Source organism: Prinia subflava, chromosome Z (assembly GCF_021018805.1).
Source record: "Prinia subflava isolate CZ2003 ecotype Zambia chromosome Z, Cam_Psub_1.2, whole genome shotgun sequence".
Classification (NCBI taxonomy): domain Eukaryota; kingdom Metazoa; phylum Chordata; class Aves; order Passeriformes; family Cisticolidae; genus Prinia; species Prinia subflava.
The window spans coordinates 83,725,692-83,743,512 of NC_086283.1; the positions used below are offsets into that span (position 1 = coordinate 83,725,692).

The 17,821-nt window shown below is 37.5% G+C and overlaps 1 protein-coding gene across 2 annotated transcripts in view; it reads right to left on the reverse strand.

The window, feature by feature from the left end:
- Nucleotides 1-523: 523 nt before the first annotated feature.
- The window catches only part of ZFR (zinc finger RNA binding protein), a 48,452-nt gene continuing 31,154 nt past the window's right edge, over nucleotides 524-17,821 (reverse strand). The window contains exons 13-20 of one of the 2 annotated variants that reach the window (XM_063423728.1): nucleotides 16,397-16,602; nucleotides 16,057-16,207; nucleotides 14,526-14,667; nucleotides 9,495-9,592; nucleotides 8,579-8,674; nucleotides 3,792-3,903; nucleotides 3,599-3,696; nucleotides 524-2,900 (exon numbers count right to left, since the gene is read on the reverse strand). In XM_063423728.1, the coding sequence (XP_063279798.1) occupies nucleotides 2,721-2,900; nucleotides 3,599-3,696; nucleotides 3,792-3,903; nucleotides 8,579-8,674; nucleotides 9,495-9,592; nucleotides 14,526-14,667; nucleotides 16,057-16,207; nucleotides 16,397-16,602 (1,083 nt within the window). In that variant the 3' untranslated portion in view covers nucleotides 524-2,720. Of the gene's footprint in view, nucleotides 2,901-3,598; nucleotides 3,697-3,791; nucleotides 3,904-8,578; nucleotides 8,675-9,494; nucleotides 9,593-14,525; nucleotides 14,668-16,056; nucleotides 16,208-16,396; nucleotides 16,603-17,821 lie in introns of those variants that run through there. The other variant, XR_010083614.1, reaches the window with a different exon arrangement.

The window sequence follows — 17,821 nt, forward strand, 5'->3', positions numbered from 1 at the left end:
CAAGAAGTCGATGGACTATGTCTAACAGACTTTAATTTCTAGCAGTGCCTTTATGCACAGATCCATCTGAAACCACACCGCTCACAGGCAGGACACACTTAAGAACTAGGATGACAAGTCAAAATTTGACAAAACTTTCAAACGTTACAGTTCACATGTTCACGAACTGTTCCTCTAAGGTGAGCATGGGGAATATCCTTTCTGTGTACTTTTCCCTTCTGTGAATGAGGACTATAGTGTTTGTGATTGTGGATTTAATACACAGCACTGCAGAATGAAAAATGGAAGCAGTGCTTATTAGTAAACTGCTAGAACTACCAAAACACAGGGTATTAAAACTATTTAGTCAGTTTTGCCTTCCCAAGTGCACAGTGTAGTATTCAAGTCAAAGCTAGCTCTGTACTTTTGAAAACCTTGTTTTTACATTCTGAGATTTGTTAACAAGAGTCAGAAGTTATCCATTAAAATGGGCAGGAACACCGAAACAAACTGCAAATTCACCTTTCACCACACAGCACAAAAATCATGGTCACAGCTTCATATTTAATGTGGAATCACATTAAGTATACAATATTTCAAAAGATCCGGAAACTGGTTAGGAGCTAAAAGCCAGTAGAACAAAAATACAGAAAATCTAAAACACATCTTTGACCTTTTTAATCCTATATTTTAGGGTCACATTCCTGAATAGACAAGTTTGCCTTATGAGGAAAGAAACTTTGGTATGGAGTTGAAACAGCCACATGAATAGCACCTGTAGCTTTCAAAATAAATAGTAATGGCTAACTAGACACGATGGCAGCAAGATATCCCCTAGAACAAGCATATGCTTGGAGCTATGCATGAAGGCTGAACGAAACAACAAAATGACTGTAATTTTTTAAAGTAACTGCAAAGAATTTCTGGTTTTTGTATTTCTAATTATTTAGAAAACTTTCCTACAATGAGAAAGCTTTACTTTTATATGCTAACCCCTTATAATCACTCCCTTGAAAATTGCACTCTGATGCTCACAGAACACTATTATTAAGTGTTTTTCTTTTTAAGTCTTGAGATTCCCTCTGTTTTTCTAAATATTGTATTTTTATTCCATAGGCCCACACTGGTTAGCATTAGATGCTGGGAACTGAAACATCCCCCCTGCTCCAATAGTTGTTTATTAAAAAGGTCAAAGATAAATTCGACCTTGAAATGGAACAGAATTTGGGCTTTTCTTAAAGACTGTATCAGAAATAACAAATTATCTTTGTCACATGTGATACTCTCCTACAGCCATCGATAAAGTAGCTACCGGAATGTTAGTCTATGTTAATCTGTGTTTTATGAGTTTGCAACAAAGCATAATACACATTTAACAGAGTAAGTGAAACTTCAGTTTCCAGTGTGTAATGAATTTTAGTAGTTTAATAAATTTTAACTTTTATTTGTGTATTCCACTGTAGTGCTGTGACAACAAATCACACCTGTGTACCAGAGCATACATCAACAGTATGATGTAACTTTACTTACACCACTGCTATATTTAGATTTTTGAAAGAGACATAAGCATACACTATGGCCACAGCAAATAATTTTCTGGGTTTTTTTCTTTGATAACCTTCACTTTTTAAGTAGTACTTCACTTTTAAAATTTGAATTATTGAAAAAAATCACAGAAAGTTTATACAGGAACAGATATAAGGAATAACCTCACAGGCACTGATATGACAAACATTTATTTTAAGGGCTGAGAGGCATTAATACCATATTGACAAAGTTGACTGAAAAGAATGACCAACTTTGTCTAAATGGAAAATGCCCACCTTTGCTTGGTGAGAAAAGAAATTCAGAAAGTTATTTTTTGGCCTTGCTATGTCACAAAGTCAATCATACAAAGACCTATGCATTTAACCTAAGATAATAGTTTTAGAAGCCCTTCTATTAAAAAAAAAACCCATCATGCAAATCTTTGATCAATTATGCAGCGGCTTTAAAACTGTTGCAAGACCATACTGTATATATTAGCTTTTATACTGCTAATGCACAACTAACAGCAAACTCGATTAGATTAACACAAATTTGTCTTAATTACACCGTTATATCACACTAAGGAGACAAATGCCACAAGATTGGCAGAAACATTTAATTCTGAGCACTCGAATGGCAGGACAATTATGTGTTGTAACCCCTTCACATTTAGAAAAAAACATGATCCTGCAGTCTCACTTTACAAAAAAGAAAAAAAAAAATCCCCTTCTTTGAAATATTAATTGGGAGGGGAACAGTTCTACTACCTAACACAAAGTAACTCATACAACTAGTGTCAAAAGCAAACAGAAATACTTCTAAATAAAAGGTCAAAATACACATAGCAACAGAAGCACAAATACTGCATTAAATACAGTCAGGATAGGAAGACAATGCACTTGTTAATAAAAAAGACAAAAAAAGAAGAAAATATACTAAAATTAGCAACACATTTAAAGAAAATGCAATGAGGGAAAACTATTTTTTCCTATAACAAGTTTCCATTTGCAGTCTTTCCATCCATAATTTGTCTGGTACGGTACATCCAATTAAAATATTCAGAATCTCACAGAAGAGCTAGGTTGTTCTCTTCCAAATCTAATTCAGAAGCTGGTTTTGGATGTTTTAAACAGACATCATTATGAATGAAGTAAAAGCAAGGCAACAAATGGACTTTTCATTACCATCAATATTAGCAATGATGACAAACATTTTTAGAAGTTATCATAATCTTTTTTATCCTTCTTTCCCTCTGCTTCAAACCCATCAACCCCATCACTGTCCCTTCTCCTTTTACGATTATTATGGATGTTGAAGCGTTGATTCATCTGTGGTAACGGATCCATTCCTAGAACTTTGTGTATCTGACGGAATGCAAGGAGTCTCAGTGCAAACTAGAAAAATGGTAAAGAAAAGTTACTTGTGTTACAAACAAATGTCCATTTTGAGCATTGTGTCAAGCAATTAGGGAATAACATCAGTGATGTGTGATATTACCCTTAGCTCTAATTATCCCATCTTTCTGTTCCCCAACTAAGTCAACACAATAAAACATGTATGTCACATTTGCTGCTTCTGCAAGTGCAGCATCTTAGCTACATGCAATGTAATGTGTTTGGACTTCTGGGCTTACACTGAAGCAGCCAAGGCTTGTCACATGTCATGTTAGGTGACACATGATCAGGAATCATTAGCAAAAGGATCAAATTGAAGAGGCAGAGGCACTAAACTCTTAAATTGCAAGCATGAATGGTCATTACTGTCATATGAATCTTACACAGACGTATTTATAAAATTTCCAATCCAATTTCTACTGCTGTAGAGTAAGTCTCTACAAATCCAGACAGATTTATAGAAATAGATAAGAATGCTACAAATTTTTCAGGAAAATACATTTATTTCAGTGAAATAATGAATACTATGAACACCATCTCCTGTGATACGTTCAGTGCCTAGCTTAAGACTGGTAAGATCCAACTACATTCTGAGAAAACAAAATTCACATCCAATATAAAGCTCCATTAAAAAAAAAAATAGAACCAAAACAAAACCATCCATCAAATTTAGTTACTTCACACCTACATTCCCTTACCTGTGCACTTGAAGTAATATCCTCTCGTTGCTGATCTGTCATTACAGCAAGTGTATCAAAAGGATCTTTTTCACAAGGGTCCAGAAGGCCAGGACCTCCTACAATAATCAGGCTAATTAGTAGCACATCTTTACCTTATTACAAGCAACATTACAGATTAGTTAAGTGTAAGTATACATAAAAGGCAACTTGCCTTTAAGGATGATTCCTGAAGATATACACTCAAAAACTCTTCTCAGTGCATCTCCAGGACTCTGTGGTCCAGTAGCGCTGCTAATTGCTTTTTCCACAAGCAACTCCATAGCCTAGACCAACAACAGGATTCAGCCAAATTAGAAGATGGACTAAGACAGAATAAAGCTGATACTGTTCCTCAGTAGAGAATTTTGAATCCTGAATTTTGAAGAACATTACACAACATAGAACACTTTCAGTTAAAATGGAAAGAAACCTCTGTTATTTTATAAAGATGAATAAAAAGCAAGGTGGTGCAGGATTAATGAGTACTGATACTGGCAGCTGGTCACTGGTGGTGTCCCCCAGGGCTCAGTGTTGGGCCCAGTCCTGTTTATTTATGAGCCGGATCAGCCAGTTTGCACTTGGCACCAAGCCGGGTGGGAGTGTTGATCTGCTGAGGGCAGCAAGGATCTCTTTCTGCAGAGGGATCAGGACAGGCTGGATCCATAGGCTGAGGCCAGTGGTGTGAGGTTCAATCATACCAAGTGCTGGGTCCCATCCCTAGATAACAAAAACCCCCTGCAGCTCCAGGCTGGGACAGAGTGGCTGGAAAGCTCCTGAATGGAAAAGGACGTGGGGGTGCTGGTCAACAGTGGCTGAACAACAGCTGGAGTGTGCCCAGCTGGCCAAGAAGGCCAAGGACATCCTGAATGTATCAGCAATGGTGTGGCCCAGGACCAGGGCAGTGAGTGCCCCTCTGTACTGGGCACTGGTGAGGCCACACCTCAAATCCTGGGTTCAGTTTTGGGCCACTTATTACAGGAAAGACACTGAGGTACTGGAGTGAGTCCAGAAAAGGGCAACAGAGCTGGGGAAGGGTCGGAGCACAAAGTTCTCTTAAGAACTGCTGAGGGAGTTGGTGATGTTTATCCTGGACAAAAGGAGGCTCAGGGGTGACCTTATTGTCCTGTATAACCACTTAAAAGGAGGGTGTACCCAGGTGGAAGTTGGTATCTTGTCCCAAATAACTGGTGATGGGACAAGAGGAAATGGCCTCAAGTTGCACCAGGCAAGGTTTAGATTGGATATTAGGAAAAAAGTCTTGACTGGAAGTGTTGTAAAGCATTGGAACAGGGTGCTCTGGGAGTTGACAGAGTTACTATCCCTGGAACTGTTCACAGAATATGTGGATATGGTAATTAAGGACATGTTTTAATGGTGCTGGCTTAACAATTGGACTTTATAGTCTTCAAGGTCTTTTCCAACCTGAACAATTCAGTGATTCTATGATGGGCTTCTTTCCATCACAAGTTGTTCAGTAAGTTTGCAGAAATTTATACAGTAGTAGCCTACATATGCAGGTAGACACCTTGTCCAGTCATTTTTGAGAGTATGAATGTTGGGGGTTAGATTTGCTTCTTTTTCACTTACAGAATTTTTTCCCTGTAAGTTGCTAAGAAACTTAACCACTGAGTGCTTAACTAAAACAAAGAAGTGGCCAAAGGAGATGGCAGCACAAGGCTACACCTATTGCTTTTGGGTTTCCAGGAGTTTCCCTCAGAGAGGGGAGATAATGCGAGCTTTGAGAGAAGAAGAGTTGGGGGCAGTTTCTCTCTCTTGCTCTCGGCATTGGGGAAGACAGTCAGGCTGCTGCTTGCTGCGGGAAGAGTTCACTGCCATCACTCCGTCCCTTCCTGGGAAATCCACCACCACCTGCTCGTGTGCCCAGGAACCCTGAGCTCGCCTCCTCCTGCCCTGCCGGGCCGGCCCTGTCCCGCCGCCGCCGCTTCTTCGGCGCTGCTCGGAGGCTTTTCTGCTCCTCTGTGGCCCCGCACTGCCCTGCCCTGCCGGGACATCCCTGCCAGAGCTCCTCATCTCATCCACCAGCCCGGGACTTTCCTCCCTTCCAGCTCGGCCTCTCGGAGTCCTGCAGGGCACCGAGATCAAACTGGCCCAGGCTTTTTGTGAAAGAAAGCCCTCAAGGTTCCTGGTTCTGTTTATTATTAATGCTGTAGTTGTTGTTGTTTGTTTGCCTTGTCATACATACTAGCAAAGAACTGTTATTCCTATCCGCATACCTCTGCCTGAAAGTCCCTTCAATTTTCTAAATTAGAATAATTTAGAAAGAAGGGATTTGAATTCTCCATCTCTAGGGAAGTCCTGCCCCTCCCTAGGAGACACCCGTCTTTCAAACCAAGACAATGAAACACTCTGGGACACTCGATTCTGTCAGACACATGAATACATTACACAGTATACCTATTGAAACAGGATGCTATAGAAAAATAGAAATAGTTTTCTCTACAAGAGTACAGAAACTTATACCATCAAAAATTTAAAACATTCTTAAAATGCTTAGTATCTTCACTAGTCTTTCAGTTTAGCAAAACTGAAGCTCATAGCAATTTTTCTCCTGGTTATCAACCAACACTAACTCAGATGTTAAACAAGTGTCAAAAAACCTCTATGATAAATATATTTTCTGAAATGTATACATTATTTGATGTTAGTTAAAATGGTTTAAGTCATTAGCTGTGTTTTAAGTACTGGTGTTTTTTCTTTGAGTATTTCCCCTGTTCACTTTTATTAGACACTATTTTTTTTCCAGAAGAACCTATAAAAGTATCTGTAAAAGAAAGGACTAACTTCTCCTAGATCTCTTTCCCAGAATTAAATAAATGTTTCACTGCTACCTCTTTGGCAAGTTTAATTCTCAAACAATGGTTCTGGATTGGTTTTTTTGGAGGCAGTTGTTGTTTGGGCCTTGTCCTCTTCACCACATCTACAGTTGTTCAAATACTACCTTTTGTTCTTCCTTTCAAGGTGTAAGTATTTATTCTGATTTATACAAGTAACTATAGGCAGTGCTAATCACAAATGGTGCCCATTCCTTTCTCTTTTAGCTCCATTTAACAGATAGATTTCAATTCTTGAGCATGTTATTTCCATACTCCGCTGCATTAGTCAGGATTTGCCAACCATAATTGAGATGCTTTCAAGCAGGAAGCAAAGTGCATCAGTAAAGGAAAAAAAAAAGCAGATCTTGGATCTGCATTTATTACAATCTGGTTCTTTTGGAGCCTCATACAATACACAGAGGCCTATAACTCAATCCTAGGAACATGTGAATTATGTGTCCTGGTGTTTATATGCACAAAAGGCTGGATTTCAAATTTGAATAATGTGTAGGAATTAGACAAAATACTTCTAATTTAGTCTTTACTTTAAGGCACATGAAATTCTACTGCTGTGAACATTCAGGCTCCCTATTAACTTCTATTTTTACAACTACTTATGTTTTTTTTTAAAGGTCTGTCATCTCTTCCATTTGTAAAAGGTTTCTAGTAAAGAGGGTAGGAGAATGTCTGTATCCACAAAATTGTATTACTCCAATCTATGAAATTCCATCTGTACTGGCTGAAATCACCACTTTAATTTTGTCATTGCTTTTATCAGTAAGACTTTTCCTACAGGCCAAAAGAACAGCTGAGATCAGTTCAGTGCTGATCCACCTCACTGAGAATGCATCAGGTACCAGGAACAAATCAGGAATTGCTCTTGGAGAAAACTGAGATGCAGCAAGGTCTGACACTCTGCTTCATATCTCTCTTCCCTTCTGGATGTGCCTTGGAACACATGACGTGAGAATTAAGTCACATTCCTTGTTCTTCACCCATGTCCCTGCTCTGTGTTGCAATAGTTGTAAGGATACTTTTCTGAAAGTATGCCAAGATTCATTCTCTGGCAACTCAGTATCATAGTGATATCAAGACAGCATTTTTAGCATCTTTTAAGCTGTATTTGTTTAGTGTACTTTTCATGAAATGCACATGAATGTATTGAAATGGGCACTGGTTTTTTTCCCTTTAAATATGTGAAAAACCAGACATTAGTGCTCCACTTCCTTTCCATAAGCAGTAAATATAATTAGAAGTAATTTAATAAAACTGTCTGCAAACTTAGTGGAGACGTAGAGCACTTCTCATCTAAATGAAGTCAACTGCTTAAAACAATGTTAGTGTTTTTCCTGTCAAAACTGAGAAGGAAGCAGCACAGTGCATCTAGATTTGGTCTGCAAAACACAACAGTCATAGCTAAGTTTACTTCCACATAACACATGTCTCAGGTATTTGTTTCAGACTAACTTTGTCCAATCCATAGCTTGTACATCTGTTAATATTTGGAGCATTTATAAGGTAGTCAATGCAAAAGGAATGCTCCAAGAACACTCAATTGAATTAATAAAGGTGACCTCATACAACCCAAAGATTTAAGTGACACTGACTAAAATACGATGATGACACAACCATAGGCTGTACTGAAGTACTGTGGTAATTCATTTTGTGAAAAGGACATAATAATCATAAGAACTACTGTGATTTTTTTTCTTTCGAGTTCCTTCTGTTATCACAGAACTATCTGGGCACAGCCAATGTTATTTTAGATAAGTTTCAGCAAACTCCAAGCAATTCAGAGTAGGTGGTTAGAAATTCTTTTATACAGAGTAAAAGAAAAAAATGCTAAAACCTAGAATACTAATCTACCCACAAAGAATAGGAAAAAAACCAAGAAAATTTCTTTTGGAAAAAATAATAACTTCCAGCTTCAAACGAAAAACCTCAGAAAACTGTATTTTAAGAGCGAATCTGGAGTATTTATTAGATAAAAGGGCCCCAGAATCCTGAACAAAACCCTGCATTATGTGTTGAAAAGTCTGAATTTAAAAATTGTGTTAACACTTCCCTGTAAGTTCCTCATAGTAACGTATTTATTAAGAAGATTCATTAAAAAAAAATTACTTACCCAGCTTGGAAAATCAGACCAAGTAGGAACACGCTGACAGAGGTCACGAAGAATACGTATGATAATCACACAGGACTGCAGACCATTAGCTCTAGCCTTGAGAGCAATACAAAATCAAATTAATTAATCCCTGCACCCATAGCAAACAGGGCTTGTTGAAAGACTAAAACACCACTGTTCAATGGAAGCTCAGATAGAAGATTGAAACAAATCATTCTACACCTTTATTCCGTGAGCTGCCATTTACAGCAGTATTTTATACAGGGTTAGTAATTTAAGGTGGTAAAAGTCAAAGTGCACAGGTTATACAAGAATAACATTTCTTGATCCCCTATACACTTTGACCTATATTCATTTGAAACAATAAATACAGTATCTTTCTATATTAGCAATAAAAAGGATAAAGTAAAGATCTAAGAAATAGGTATAGAGACTGAAAGGTCAAGGGAATCTGTTTGGTTTCTTTATTGTGCCTTTGCCAGAATGCAAAGTCACTAAACCAAACAGTTGCTTCTCACCTTTCATTCCCTACACTTAATGCACTTAAAGAAATAGAAAAAAAAGTCTTAAATCTAAACACAAAGCTTTAAACACATATTCCATTATTTAAAGCGAAGTTACTCTGCAGCCTTATGGAATATATAACAAATATACAACATATGATCACCCCAAGCGAGTCAAGCTTTCAACATCGCCTTCTCAATGACCAGAAAAAAAAATGATGTCAAATGAGCAATAACTGCATAGAGCAGCTCCTCCATACTCAACCTTCTACAGTTAAATTTAGGGACCAGAGAAATATTAAGTATTATTAGCATGAACAACGCTGAGTGTTTTCACACAGTTAAACATTCATATTGCAACTGAACTAATCTCTCATAAGGCTACAAGAAGAAAGTAAAATGATGTTCCGAACCTGGAACCACTTAGCGTGGCGTAGAGCAGCCAGAGCGTCAAGGCATTTTTGCCTGTCCAAGACGTCCGGTGGGTCTTTCACCATACCCGAGGTTACATCTAAAATGGATTGAATTGGCAAAATGCAGTGAGGAATGGGTGTTTGACCAGGTGAGCAAGACACTTCCTTAAATAGCTTCAATGTCACACATGCCATTTAAAGTTAAACCCTTGAATGAGAAATGTAAATGTTCAGCAGTGGTTGCTCAATTAGGATTAGGTCATTGACCCAGTAAGAAGATCAAGAGCATAATGCACTTCAGCTCTGAAGTTATTTTCAACTGCATTGCTAATTATGCAATGCATAGTACGTTTTTATTTCAGCTAACACTGGAAAAACACATATCCCCTAAAATCAAATACCGAAGGAAGGATGGTTGGACACAGTGCACCAGCACAGAGAACACAAGACAGAAGGAACACAAAAATCCACTTTAACCAAGTAGAAACATTCAAACTTAGTTTCTTTTAATTTTAATTGTCATGTGTTATTTGGGACCTATTCTTGAAAGAAAAACTAAATATAACAAATCTTAAAAGCACTAAATGTTTAGTAATGATGTTATTTTAATCATGCCTTAAGCTTGAAATTATTTTACTTTAAAAAACTGACTAAAGGAATGTGGCATGTTCTTCAATATTACAGAGTTCCTTGTTTTCTAGTACCTTCTCTCTTAGCCATATAAATAAAATTCCTCAGCCCATAATATATGTGTTCCAGCAACACTTAGGATGCAAGGAAGGATCTGAAAAGGGACTGCTTTACAAGACTCACCAAGATAAAGAAAAGCAAGGAATAGTCTAATAAACAAAGCAAAATGTCTGAAAGATGGAGAAAGCATAGCCTATTTAAACATACATTGCCTATTTAAACGTTCAGAAAATAATTTAATTTCCAAGTTGACTGCTATGCAACCAAAAATGAAGAGACCACAGAAGTGGTTTAATCAGTGGAACTGGAACCACTAAACAATGTGAAATGGTATCTTCAAGTTACTTGAAAACTATATGGATATAGTCAGATCAGTGATCGCTGTTAGAAGTTACTGTTTTACTCATTCTGAAAATGGCTATGGTGACTAATCATAACATATGTTGCTAGCATAACTGGTGATACACCAGATCAGATGAAACAAAAAGCCCTCACTCAATGGCATACATTTCACAGGAGCTGGCTGTTTGGAACAGTACAGTTTACTCCTCCAAGATCTACATCTAAGTTAAGCTAGGGAATAAAATAAAATAAAAAAAATACTGAGACTCATAAAACATGCCTGCAACAAGAAGTTTTTAGGAATGTTGCAGAAATTGTGCTCTGAAACCACAAATGTAAAATACTAGGATTCTTTAGTATATAGAGCAAAAAGGCCATGAATTAACATGGTGGTATAGCTTTGCAATACGGTAACTAAATTTAATGTGAAGTACTACATTCAGATTTGAGCATTTTGATAGGACAGACCTATTGCTCTGCACAGGGATAAAAAGGTGAAGACATCATACAAGCAAAGTTGAGAAGAACATAGGTAACTTCTCACACAGATATTCCAATTTACAAACTACATATTGAAATGGAAAAATTAAAATCTTCATTAACAATGCAATTACAGAGCAAATAAAGATGTTTAGAGTGATGTTTCTTTTAAAACAAAACAAAAACCCCAAAGTGAAACAAAAACAACACAACAAAAAATCCCCTCCGAACTTACAAAAGAGGGGTGCAAGCTAAAGCTAAGTGATGAAAGGAGTACAACCCAGATATATGAGACAAGGAGTATGTCCTGAGAAAGCCCACCACAGGAAAAAGTGGCAAAATAAGGTTGACCAGTTAGAAATGCAAATATGTGCTGTTGGGCCAATAGCCTAATCAGTCAATTATTTACTTTCTTCTAAAACTAATAAGCAAATAGGTGACACTGTGCAAACTTCTAGCACAATAATTCATTAAATAATTTGAAACTTCTACCTCTGAAAACCTTTACCTTGTAAAACAGTTTTACTGGCAAGAATTGCAATTTAAATGTACAGGAAAGAATCTTAGTGCTGGAAATGTTGATCTAAAATAGGTTACGAATAGCTATCATAAGAATACCCTTGGAACTTAAAAAGACTCTGAAAATCAGAAGTTGCTGAGGCATGTCCTACACTGAGAAAACATTGACTGAAAAAATATATCAAGGGAACTCCTGTAATATTTATTCTGTGGATTTTTGCATATGTTTCACATTTCAGGATTAACCCCTTAAAGATGGTGTAACTAAAATCAGATGCCTAACATACCACCCTACTAAACTAACTGAATTAATTTACAAAACATGGGCATGAATTCTGACCCTGTATAAGTTATTACTAGCCTAAACATAAGGGGTTAATCTTCAGTTAGATGTGCTGTGTCCACACTACCTCTTCATTAAAAGTTAACAGTATGTCAATTTAGGTAAGTTTTATTATGTAAAATACATTTTATCCAGTCAACTATTATAAGACTAGTGTGAACACTGCTTCATTCTAAGAGAAAGACAAAGACGAAAAGGAAAAAAAACAACAAAAAAAAAACCAAACAAAAAACCAAACACAAAGTAACAGTAGATGCTAGGACTATGCATCCAAACCCCTCCTCTATAAAGCATGGCAGGTGTGACACTGAGCTTTAGAAAACCTTGGTCAAAAATCCTTCCGATGTCTTGGCAGCAACCCCTGACAGGAATCAAGTCCCTCTGCTAGAAGGCTTTGGACCGGGGCTGTGAGCTAAGGATAAAAAAGACACACGCGGACACACAGAGGTGTTTGTAAGTATGTACACTCTGTTTGCTGAAGGAAGACTCCACAGCTGGGTTAGAGCTCTTCAAATGTATCAGATTCAGTCAACTGTCAAACGCACAATACTGTAAGGAACAGTAGCTATGCGGTTAACAATTTCATTTCACTGTTTTTTGGGGGCTTTTTAGCCTTTTATGTAATAACACATCAAACATGATTCTATTCCACGTGCAAGAGTCAAGTTGCATCTTTACTCCAACTGGTTCTTCCGGCAAAGCCTTCCTTAACACCTGAACTAGCTCCCCAAGCAGGCTAGGGAAGATGAAAACTTTAAACCAGTGTAAGACACAGAGCATGAGAAGCTGCAGTAAGAAAAACACAAACACATACTGTTACTCTGCAGCAAATAAGCAGCAGTCTTTGGAATGAGGAACTTCTTTGCTGCAATAATTGGCAATTCAGTCTTCTATTTGCTCCAGTTTCAAAAGTGAACTTTTCTGCACATCCGTTTTATACTGCTCAGTGTCTTGAAGAGAAATCTAACTTGATTTTGTTTGCCTAGAGGCAGCACTGCAGTCAGCAGTGAATAAACTCATAAAGATAATTTAACTCAAGTGTGGGTCAGACAAAAATACAGATTTGTTTCCTTTTGGTGGCACAACTTAGGGGACTGATGGCAGTAATTTGAAATTTGTTTTATTTTTAGTCCACATTGTAGAATTTTGGGCCAGAAACCACTTAGTTAAAATTTAGTATTGTAGCAGGAATCAATACTGCACTTTTGCACAGTACATCAAGAAACAAACATGGTGTTCAAGGTTAATTTCATTAAATGGTTAGTCTAATTTAATAATAAAATGCATTCTTTAAAGCTTAAATAATATGGAAAGTTGGATTCAGCCCAGAGTCATGTTACATTCAGATTGTCCAAAACCAAGTAAAATTGGTTGGGTCTGACAGTACACATACAAAGCCTTTATAGCTAGGAATAATATGCACAGCTTAAAACAAAAGCACTCTAAGACTCTTTGGAAGTCATCCAAACCACAGAATGCATGTTGAAAATTTTTCTTTCTGATTGTGTAGGATGAATTTGTTAGCATAGCTTGCTTATAAATGCACTAGTCACAGCTACAGGACACTTAGTAATGCAATATAAAAACCTCAAGTGTTTTAGAGGACATGTAGTGATGAGATGAATATAAAAAAAACCTCTGTGGCTTATATAAATACGTATATACACAAGCACATGTATACATACACACATACAATTTCTTTCAACCTGTATATGAGAAGTGTTAAAACAGCCTCAGATTTCCTATTTGTAGGTTCACTGTCAAACACCAGAACCTTGTTTGCTATGATCTCTTTCAACTATGAAAATACAGGATTAAAAGGAAACAAAAGTTAATTTTATCTGACCCATAAATAAAAAGAACCAATGTACTGCAGACGTTATCATGCTTGTTGGCTTAAAAGCTTTTGGAGCTTTGAAAGTGTTACAGAACAGACCCTAAAGCAACACTGCTGGCACCAGAGAAACTGTGGACTTCAGAAACATAAATTGATTCCCAAGCTCCACCTTCTGCTTCAGCTCAACGACAAAGCCATTTCTTATTATACTAGTTGGGTTTGCCAGTTGGATAGAAGAGTGATTGTAATACCAGGAGCCTAAATATACACAAAAAGCACTCCAGACCAAAAAGCAACCTCAGAGAGCTGGAAAAAATCACATCATCTTTTAAAGTTAGAAGCACTGTTACCGTCAAAAGTACTGTAAAAGTGCATTTTAAGTGGCACTGTTCAGAATGTCTAAGTGATGGTAATACTGACCCCGTTCAAACCCAAAAAAACTGTGATTTGATTTTTAAATCCATACAATCTTTCTTTTAAGGCAAGACTGCTCTAGAAAGCCAGTTTATAGCCACTTGCGATAAAATACTTAGTTTTCCAAATAATTTTAAAAGAAGGGGGAAAAAAATCAAGCTTGTACCTTTTCCAGAAAGCTGAGGTTGGACACAAAGTTAGAAATTTTAAAAATTAAATAAAAGCATCTTATACACATTTATTTTAACCAACTGTTCTCTACTGAGACTGTTGTTGAAAAACAAAGTTTCAATCAAATGCATGTGCCAGCATGTTGCCTTCCAGGACCTTAGTGCCATCTTAAGCAGAATAGATAAACATTAAAAAACAGGTAAGAAATAAGTAACATCTTTAACAACTTCCCAACCTCCATCCCTCATGTTCTCTTCCCGAATGACTGGAGATGTCAGTGTGATTGTAACTTGCATTTTGGGTTCCACACACGAATTTAAAATTATTGCTGCTTCTGGGACTGCACACTTGATATCGTATTTCTCTGGACTTATTACCTAAATATCGAGAAACAGAAATTTCTATTAGAATGTGGCTATTAAAAGTATGAGGAAGAAAAAGGATTCCAACATATTCTTTTTTCAACAGAAATACAGAAAGACAATATAATTACATGAAACAGGTACCTGTGTAGTCATAGAACCCCACTATACATTATAAAGATATGTGGATTGGGATATTGTTTCTAAATTATTAATGAAAATACACAACCAAGCAGTCAGAATAAAAAAAACTGCCCAGAAAAGAAATTAATATAAATTACACAACAAGAATCTTGATGTGTTTGAGATAAAGAAGAGCCTCAGAGCCAATTAAAATGTCAGCAGGGTGTTTCTCCCTGGAACATTGAAGCCTTTGAAAAGCAAAGATACAGGGGTTATTTTTCAAGCTCACAGTTACAAATCTGTACTGCTGGGTACATCCTGTGCCTTGGTGTCACAACATGCTAAGAAAAAAGGACAAAATAAGCACCAGGGAAAAAAAGTAAGAGTAACTAATGAAGTGTTTGTTTTGAATTGCTTTTGCAACTTTATTTAATAATTCTAAATAGCCCCAAAAGGAAGCTGTAGGCACCTCTGTGACCTTCTTCTACATACACTGATAAGTGAACATTTCCACAAAGACAGACCAAGATGTCCTGTTAAACTTACTTCTGTTGAATTTACTTCCATTCTGTTACTTCAAAGAAGAGCAAACTTGAGACTATTTTGTCATTAATCTGATTCTGATAAAGCTTCTATCATGCCAGTGATTCTGTCAAGCAGTTTGCTAGACGGCATTGAAATGCTAATTCTGTGACAAGCAATCTACAGTTACAGACTTTGCTCAGCAGAGAGCAGAGACTTTATACTTTCGTCTGGAAACACTACAAAGGGTTTGTATTTCACTGAATGGTCTAAGACTGCATGTTTACTTTTTTAAAGGTCCAAATTATAAAAAAACCCCACACTAAGACTTAGCTGGCTAATTGTGAACTATAAAGCACTGACACATACAAATAGGAAATAAGATATAAATGCAAAAGACTGGTACTAATAAAGAACTTCGACACTGAGGTGGCAGGTTTGTTGTAACATGCTGTAATTATCTCTATTGCTACTGATAACTGATCAGTGATCTTTCTTGTGCTCACTTCTATTTCCCAAATAAATGAGATCTATTAAATGGTGATTGACAATACACGGCTAGTGCACACACTTGTATGCACACAATATAGAGGAAGCAGAACATGCAGCAGTCTCTGAATTCAGATGAAAACACTCAAGAAAACAGAAAGAAACTGAACCTGAGCTATGTAATGTAGCAGCACAGTGAGTCCTGCAGACATTTAACTTCAGGACAGATTTTCACAAAAATTCAAATCCAAAAATATAAATTCTACTTACTGCAAGTTGCTTAGGGAGACTTTCAGCAATACGACTGAGTAATGTCTTAGAGGGCTTCTCAGCACACAACAAAACAAGATTGACATTTCGGTCTCCACGAAGTAGCAAACCTTTAGCCAAAACGCCCACCCGTAAAACGCCTTTCAAAGCTCTGTGAATTATAGTTAAAAGTTGCATTTAAAATAATAAAATCATAAAGATAATATTGAAGATAGAAAAGTGAAACAAAATAGTATTCCGCATCTTTCTGAGACTTCAAAACACTGCATAAAAGCCCAAAGAGATGATATCCTGGAAACAATGATAACAGGATAAGGAAAAACAGTAATAAAAAAAATACCTGTCTTTACTGCCATCCTTTTTGTCGTCTCCTTCTTTGTTCTTGCTTTTTTCATGGTCAGTCATGCTGTCAGAAACTAGCTTCAAAGCACGCTCAGTAATAGAAACAATTTTTTGGACTGCCTGAAGTTCCTCCTCTGTTGGGTATATAGCAGCATGCTTGGTCATCACATAGCGGTCATCAGAGGAGTCAGGGCGGCGCAGAGGCTGAACAGACAAAAAAAGTGTACTTCTGAAACTCGGGTGCACTTCCAAGTTCACAAATGAGACAAAATGGCTAAAATCCAAACATATGGCCAAGGAACAGAATACTCGAACCTCACACCACTCAAATGTAACAAAATATGAAGTGTCTTACCAGTCTACCCTGTCACAATCAGTAATGTCTGAAAAGATATGAAATGTACCAAAATTAAACTAAGGCCAAATCCCAAGATTAGAGGAACTTCCTCAACATTCCTATCTCTTGCCTTTCTGTCAACTGTGAAATACTTGGGTATTGCTGCAAAATAAAGTATCCATTATTACATTTCTTTAGTACAGGATGACCTCAGAAGGTCATCTAGTCCAATGTCCTGTGCAAAACATGGTCAGCTGTAAGACCACATCATGTTGCTCAGGGCTTCAGCTTGTTGGTTTTTGAAAACTTTCAAAGATGATGGCTGCATACCACCTGTAGGAAAAAAGATGATTTCCTGTATTCAGTCTAAACCTCTTTTGTCTTGGCTTAAGCTGGATGTATCTCACCCTCTCATGACTGGCTCCACATCTTTTACAAAGCACAGCTATTAGAAGGCTGTTATGTCCCACTGAAGCTCTCTCTTCCCCAGGCTGAGCAATGCCTGATGCCTCAGTATCCCCTCACAGGGCAAGTGTTCCAGACCCCTGACCATCCTGGTAGCTCCACACTGAGCCCATTATGGCTTATGTATCTTCTACTGGAAGGCCCAAAATTAAATGTAGTATCGTAGTTAGGGTCTAATGAAAGCTGATCACTTCCCTTATCTACTGACTGTGCTCCTATTACTCAAGCCCAGGTTGCTGCTGGCCCTGCTGCCAGGGCATGCTGCTGACTCATGCCCACATTGCTGTTTGCCAGGAACCCCAGATCCCTTTTGGCAGAGCAGCTACCAAGCCTCCTATCAATGCAAAGGGTTCTTCCTTTCTGAGTGAAGCCTTAGGCATTTGTACTTGAAGAATTCTGTAATGTTCCATTCCTACAGCCTGCCTAGGTGCCTCTGGATGGTGGCCTTGCCCTCAAAGGTATCAGCTATTCTCCCCACCCCAAAATTATTCAGGTTCATGCCAGCTGCAAATCTCAGCAGCATGCACTCACTCCATTACGCTTCAGATCACTGATAAGGTGCTTATCAGTCTAATGCCAGAATCAACCCACAGTACTGCACTCCACACTGCTAGAGTATGA